Here is a 7,995-nt window from a genome sequence, read left to right on the forward strand (position 1 = left end):
TACATTAATTCTCTTTTTGCAGGTATACCTTAAGCTTGGCTACGTCATATATGTGGTATCGTCGCTTTATCGTGGGAAAAATTCTCATGTAGCAACTGCTGGAGGAACCGTGTGATAATATGATTTGATAGTACTTGTATATGAAACTGTATTACTTGTAACTTGAATTACTAGGTGTTTATGTGTAATCTTACTTATTCATATACATATACAGAAGGGAGCTATGTTCCTGATGTACTATCATCAGTGTTTAGTTTATCACAATATTTTTTAATGTTGCCTCCTGGATCCTGTTTCACTATTCATCCATTCTGCAAAGAAAAAATATTCTTGTGCTGTATCCCTTTTGTACAATTTTCAATATTTTCACTTTTCTTGACTTATTCTTGGATACAAATTTATCCTGGGATACATATTTTATCTCACTATGTCCCCACACAGCTTGTGATTGTGTCCATTAACATACAGGAGGTAATTGTGTATGTAAGTCCAGATTTGCTCACACATCATTTTTGAAGTTGAATAATGACAAGGTGCGGTATGTGACAAGTTGTACTTGAATGGTATACAGTACCGACAAGATGAAAATTAAGACACGTGCAACATCTGGGTATTTTTATTGTGGATGTTTCACCATCCAGTGGCTTTATCAATATAAATTCAAAGACATGAATGGAAGACAGTAGAACTATATACAGAAGATAAGGTAATCAGTCCCTCAGCCTTGGAGTTGGTGTGAAGAGCACCGTAGTAGTGAAGATTCTGGAGCACAGGCAAGAAGGCTGGTGCTTATATACTGGTGTCAGGTGGATAGAAACGGGTAGCAGACAAGGGCATAGTCACTGGTAGATGGGATTCTCCAGTGGAAGTAGGTCATTACCAAAGGATGGGTTAGTGGTAGTAGTCGTTGTAGTAGCTGTGAAGAAGGTTATGTAGATGTCCTCTGAACGAAGATTCATTGATGTTGCAGTGTCTGACAGGTTGTACATGAATGATATACAATACCGACAAGATGAAAATTTAGACATGTGCAACATCTGGGTACTTTTATTGTAGGTGTTTTCTCATTCAGTGGCTTTATCATTAAAAATTCAAGGACATCAATGGAAGACATTAAAACTATATACAAAAGATGAGGTAATCAGTCCCTCAGCCTTGGAGTTGGTGTGAAGAGCACCGTAGTTGTGAAGAGGGACAGATTACCTTATTTCTTGTATATAGTTCTACTGTCTTCCATTCATGTCCTTGAATTTGTATTGTTAAAGCCACTGGATGGCAAAATGTCTACAATAATGATACCCAGATATTGCACATGCGTCTTAATTTTCAAAAGGTGCAATATCTTTTATTGATAAATGCTCTGCTAATTTGTCCTCAAAAGTTGCATCAGTACATCAGTTTAATAGGCATCAGTCACTCTACTTTCATGTATAAATAATACTTTTAAATAAAATCATTACTTACAATATTGTGATTTATTTTCTGTCCTCTTTTTTTACAGTTAAAATTACAATAATCTTGTTTGTTGCCAAGTGGATAGTCTCAAAATACTAAAGCTGTTGAATACAGTATGATTGTGTACTCTGAGAGAATGTGATAGAGAACTGTGCTATGTACATACAGTGGTCGATATGTGATAAACAACAGTGGTAGTGTTAGAAAATGGTGATACTCTTGTACTTATGTGAGAGAATAGTGGTACTATTGTAATTCTGTTAGAAAATGAGATAGAGGAGAGTGCAACGGACAAGTGAAGTAGTAGCAGCAACACTCACAGCAAGAGGCATTCTTGAGCTTCCCCGGCGCTTGGGCTTCGGCCCAAAGCTGGGGTGTGGCTCTAAGAGGATCCTGTAGTGCTTGCTGCCTTTGCACCTCCTGACATTGTCTGCTGCTATGTAGCTGCCACACCCTTGTAGCCCAGTGTGGGCAGAGTTTGTGGCAGCCCAAGGTGCCTAGCTTCTCCCTTCGAGCCCTGTGGCAGTGGGGAATGGGGCTAGGCCTGGGGACAACTCATCCCAGAAGACGTGGAGGTACTTGTACCTCCTCCCATGGCAGACATTGGTCTAAGACACTCCCACAAAAGGGAACCAAGGCTGGGCCACCTCTTGGAAAAGGCCCGGGCTGGGCAATTATACCTGCGAATCTACTACCTACCATGTTAGAAAATGGTGATAGTGCTGTATGTACTTGTGTAATAGAATAGCAGGAGGAAAATTGGTATACAAGTAACACAATTTGGACTAAGATCATTATTACTACACTGTGCATCAACTGAGTACAGTATATCCCTCAATCATTGTGTGTAACAATATCAGTTGTTCACTTGAGGTAGAGCATGCCTATCATGCAAAACAAATTGACTGTCATATCCCATTACAAAGGATGAAGATTTTATTCAGATTATTAACCTAGAAGGTTAGCAACCCAGGATAACTAAAAAAAGGACAATCAGTCTGGCTTATTTTTATCATGATCCTTTGATTCTCTTGCTTAAGTTGCCACTCAAAACAGTTGGCTAACACTCAGGTACAATACCTCTATACTGTTAGGCGAACAAAGCACCTGGTGTAAGGAAACATGCCAAACATCTCCACTCATGCCAGAAATGAATCTTGAATTCATTATAACAGTAATGAAGTGTGTCAACTTGAGCTGAGAAACTTTACCAAGTCTCGTCAAGGATTCCTCTTTGAGTTAAGTAACTTTAGCAATTCGAAATGTTTTCTCTTCAGGGTGAAATAAATTTATGTTGATGAAGACCAATTAAACTGTATTGGAGTATAAACAAATTCCAGTCACACAATAGAGTGAAAAACTAATGTGAAGGACCTGGGAGAATCTCACTTTCAAGGATCACAACAATGTATCTAACACGTCTGCTAGGAATACGATAGAATAGATATTGAAAACCTTCAAAACTAGGGGTGCCAAGCCCATGATGATTCTCTTCAAATCACTTCTCTCAAGGCTGGAATATTGCTGTACACTAATGGCTCCCTTCAAGGCAGGCGATATTGCTGACCTGGAGAATGTACAGAGAACTTTCACACCACATATAAGCACAATAAAACACCTAAATTATTGGGAATGGTTGAAGTCTTTATTTGTATTCCCTGGAATGCAGGTGAGAAAAAGATATGATAATATACACTTCAAAAATCCTAAAGGGATTAGTCCCAAATTTGCACACGAAAATCACTCCCCACAAAAGCAAACACTGGGCAGGAGACGCAACCTTCTCCAGTGAAAAGTAGGGGCACCAAAAGTACGCTAGGAGACATTACAATAAGTGTCAGGGGCCCAAGACTGTTCAACTGCCTCCCAGCATACATAAATGGGGAATTGCAAATAGACCCCTGGCTGTCTTCAAGAAGGCACTGGACAGAGACCTAGAGTCAGTACCTTATCAGCCGGGCTGTGGTTTGTATGTTGGTTTGTGTGCAGCCAGTAGTAACAGCCTGGTTGATTAGACCCTGATCTACCGCAAGGCCTGGTCACGGACCAGGCCCCGGGGGCATTGATCCCTGAAACCCTCTCCAGGTATTGATCCAAGAAATCAGAGCTACACTCCATTTCCTTGGATCAACTCTGATTACCTTCTAGTCCTGAGCACTGTATTACCCTAAGGGTTTAGCACCTCTCTCTGAATATAAATATTATAAATCACAGGTTTTCTTTCAGGAGAGCTGTCTCTCAATGGGGAAGCCCCTCAAGGAAGGTTCCTTGATGTTGGTGAGGGGCTCTTGATTTAGGGATCTGTGCTCCAGTTCCCCGAATTAAGCCTGAATGCCTTCCACATCCCCCCCCAGGCGCTGTATAATCCTCCGGGTTTAGCGCTTCCCCCTTGATTATAATAATAATAATCAATGGGGAAGCAATTGTGCCTTGAGGCTGATGAGGGCTCTTGATCCGAGGAATTGAAGTTACCTCCCTTTCTCTGATCATTTCAGTACATCCCAGGTACTGTACAACCCTAACTTCAGGGTGGCACCAAGGGGCCAGGCACTGTACAACCCTAACTTCAGGGTGGCACCAAGGGACCAGGCACTGTACAACCCTAGCTTCAGGGTGGCACCAAGGGGCCAGGCACTGTACAACCCTAACTTCAGAGTGGCACCAAGGGGCCAGGCACTGTACAACCCTAACTTCAGAGTGGCACCAAGGGGCCAGGCACTGTACAACCCTAACTTCAGAGTGACATATTGTTAGGCACAAGGGAAGCCACTAACATAAATGAACATTTCTGGCAGAATAATACCAATGTTTATGACAACTTACAACTAAACACAAGTTATGGAGTGGTCAATTTTAATTATATATTAATACAAAAAGAGGTGTAGCAATAGCTTTATTAATAGTAAAATATATAGTACAGGGGTTGCAGACAAAAAATATTATAATTAATAGAATTTACAATAGTAAAATTTTAAGTGTGTTAATACTTAAATTAACTTAGTGCTATTAATTTAATTAGGTTAATAAGTTAATTAGGGGGCAAAAGCCCCCCCAGCTCCCCCGTACAGACTACCACCCACCTCTAAGCTACTCTAATATAAAACTTGTGGTGGTGCCCCTGCCAGTGGGTTGGTCGCTTCACCAGGAATATAATACTGTAATAATAAGCATTTGTGGCCATTATTTTCGATTTTCATGTTCAATCTTTCCAAGGAATTATTGCATTTAATAGAGTGCTAACCACGTGGATCACTGAGTGCAAGGAGCAGTAGAGGCTCGATCCTCTGTCTGCTCATCATGACACTGTCTGACCAGTTATGCTGCTCTAGGAATTACACTCGAGTACCTCATAAATAAAAGCAGTTTCTATGAAGGTAAACTTACCATTACACATTTTCTATTATCAGAGTGTTACAACTAACTGAAAGAATAAAATTAAAAGACAGGATTATTAACCCAGGAATGATAATAACTCTGGATAACCTGGCAGCAAGAACTCTCGCTTCACACGGTGAGGGTCCGTGGTTCGATCCCCGGCAGCGGTGGAAATATTGGGCGTGTTTCCTTACACCTACTGTCCTTGTCCACTAGCAGTAAGTAGGTACCTGGGTGTTAGTCACCTTACACTTTCTGTTCATGTTCACCTAGCAGTAAGTAGATACCCGGGGGTTAGTCACCTTACACATGCTGTCCCTGTTCACCTAGCAGTGAGTAGGTACCTGGGTGTCAGTCGACTGGTGTGGGTCGCATCCTGGGACACTGACCTAATTTGCCCGACATGCTGAGCATAACAAGCGGCTCTCTGTATAGTAGTATGTCATTGTTGTCAGCGAGGACTGTATACCATGTACATGTACTTGTAGTAAATAAATATATTATTATTATTATTATGTATTGTTATGAAAGTGAGATGAAGCACTTCAGTGTATAACTGACGTACGAGAGGAAAGTGTTGATACTAGAGCAAGAGTAATACAACAACAAGAGTAATACAACAACAAGAGTAATACAACAACAAGAGTAATATAACAACAAGAGTAATATAACAACAAGAGTAATATAACAACAAAAGTAATATAACAACAAGAGTAATATAACAACAAAAGTAATATAACAACAAGAGTAATATAACAACAAAAGTAATATAACAACAAAAGTAATATAACAACAAAAGTAATATAACAACAAAAGTAATATAACAACAAGAGTAATATAACAACAAGAGTAATATAACAACAAGAGTAATATAACAACAAGAGTAATATAACAACAAAAGTAATATAACAACAAAAGTAATATAACAACAAAAGTAATATAACAACAAAAGTAATATAACAACAAAAGTAATATAACAACAAAAGTAATATAACAACAAAAGTAATATAACAACAAAAGAAATATAACAACAAAAGTAATATAACAACAAAAGTAATATAACAACAAAAGTAATATAACAAAAGTAATATAACAACAAAAGTAATATAAATTACAAAGACAGGTCATATGGTTGCATTCAGTTAGGTAGTGATTCTGTTAGGTAGTGTATTTAAAAAATAATAAAGTTAGATTGGGTTTTAGGTTTAACATTTATGTGATATAATTGTGAGAAACATTTAAGATATACAATTTATAATGTTCAGTTATTCAGTATTTATTTGGTTTTGGGTGAGTAAGTAATCTTTGAGAAGAGACTTGAATTTATAAACAGGTTGTGTTTCTTTTATATTTATAGGTAATGAATTCCAGATTTTAGGGCCTTTTATGTGCATTGAGTTTTTGCATAGTGTGAGATGGACATGTGTTCTGTTGAGGTTGGCAAGGAGATGTTTGAGGGGAGGGTTAATATCAGAGTTAAGTGTTCTATGTATGTAATAGGTGCAGTAATAAGTATGGATGTTTTGTATGGTGAGTAGGTTTAGTGTATTGAATATTGGTGGAGTGTGCTGCCTGTAGTGAGAATTTGTTATCATTCTAACTGCAGCCTTTTGTTGGGTAATTAGTGGTCTGAGATGGTTAATTGTTGTTGAGCCCCATGCACAAATTCCATAGGTGAGATAGGGGTAAATAAGAGAGTGATATAGGGCCAGGAGGGCTGACTGTGGAACATAGTACCGTATCTTCGATAGTATGCCTACAGTCTTGGAAATTTTCTTAGAAATTTGATGTATATGTGTATGAAATTTGAGTCTATTATCAAGGTGGATTCCTAAGAATTTTCCCTCTGTTAGTTTTGTGATAGGTGATCCATTTATCATTATGTTAAGAGGGACATCTGTAGCTCTGTTACCAAACTGAATGAAGTAGGTTTTGTCAATGTTTAGTGTAAGTTTGTTAGTCCTCATCCAGGTAGATATTTTCTGTAATTCGGTATTTACAGTATTGGCTAGCGTGACTGGGCTCGGGTGAGAGAAGACGTATGTAGTGTCATCTGCAAATAGTGTGGGTTTGAGTAATTGCGAAGCATTTGGAAGGTCATTTATGTATAGGAGAAAGAGAAGAGGGCCAAGGACACTTCCCTGTGGGACACCAACTGTAATTGGTTGTGCAGAAGAGTTTGCCCCATTTGCGTACACATATTGGCTTCTGTTGCTGAGGTAAGACTTGAGGTAGTTGAGGGAGTGCCCTCTTATACCATAGTGTGACAATTTTACGTGGAGCAAGTCATGGTCAACTGTATCAAAAGCTTTACGTAAGTCAATGAAGATCCCCAGTGGGACTTCTTTTTTCTCTATTGCAGTGTATATATGTTCTAGCATGTGTATAATAGCATCATTAGTATTTTTATTAGGCCTGAATCCAAATTGGCAGGGGTTGAGTATGTTTTGGGAGATAAGGTAGGAGTAGATTCGTTTATGAATTAATTTTTCGAAGATTTTTGAGAGAGGGTGTAAGTTGGATATTGGCCTATAGTTATTCAACTCTGGTCTCCTTTGTGGATCGGGGTGACCCTTGCTATTTTGAGTACTGTAGGGAAGGTGGAGGATTCAATGGATTTGTTAAAGAGTGTTGCAATGATTGGTGATAGCACTTGTGACACTTTTTTGTATATAAGGGGTGGTAAGGTATTTAAATCTCCTGCCTTGTTTTTTAGTGCGTTGATAATAAGGGAGACTTCGTATGGGTTAGTCGGAGCTAGGAACAGTGTGTTCGGGTAGTTGCCGGTGAGGTAGTCATTTGGTGGGGTATCTGAGCTTGGGATTTTATTGGCAAGGTTTTGTCCTATAGTGGAGAAGAAATCATTGAGTCTGTTTGCTGTTTCTGTTGGTGGGAGTTGGGGTTCATCTGTTTTTGCTAATTTTATTTCGCTATTTCGTGATATCTTTTTTGTTCCCAGAATTTCTGATAGGGTTTTCCAGGTCTTTTTTATATCACCTCGTAAGTTGGATAATCTGTTCTCATAATACAATTTTTTTGCCCTTCTTATCAGGCTGGTTAGGATTGACGAGTAACGTTTTGTTTGGTCTCTGGTTATGTGACCCATTCTGTACTGTTTTTCGTATTGGTGTTTTGTATTTATGGATTTGAGAATGCTGGGTGTTA

The 7,995-nt window shown here is 38.8% G+C and overlaps 1 protein-coding gene across 6 annotated transcripts in view; it reads left to right on the plus strand.

Annotated features, from left to right (window-relative positions):
• The window catches only part of Surf1 (surfeit locus protein 1), a 41,925-nt gene extending 40,459 nt beyond the window's left edge, over positions 1-1,466 (plus strand). For all 6 annotated transcript variants that reach the window (XM_070092507.1, XM_070092506.1, XM_070092503.1 and 3 more), the window contains one exon: positions 23-1,466. In XM_070092507.1, the coding sequence (XP_069948608.1) occupies positions 23-92 (70 nt within the window). In that variant the 3' untranslated portion in view covers positions 93-1,466. The remainder of the gene's footprint in view (positions 1-22) is intronic.
• Positions 1,467-7,995: the final 6,529 nt, after the last annotated feature.

The sequence above is a fragment of the Cherax quadricarinatus genome, chromosome 39 (genome assembly GCF_038502225.1).
Source record: "Cherax quadricarinatus isolate ZL_2023a chromosome 39, ASM3850222v1, whole genome shotgun sequence".
Classification (NCBI taxonomy): Eukaryota; Metazoa; Arthropoda; class Malacostraca; order Decapoda; family Parastacidae; genus Cherax; species Cherax quadricarinatus.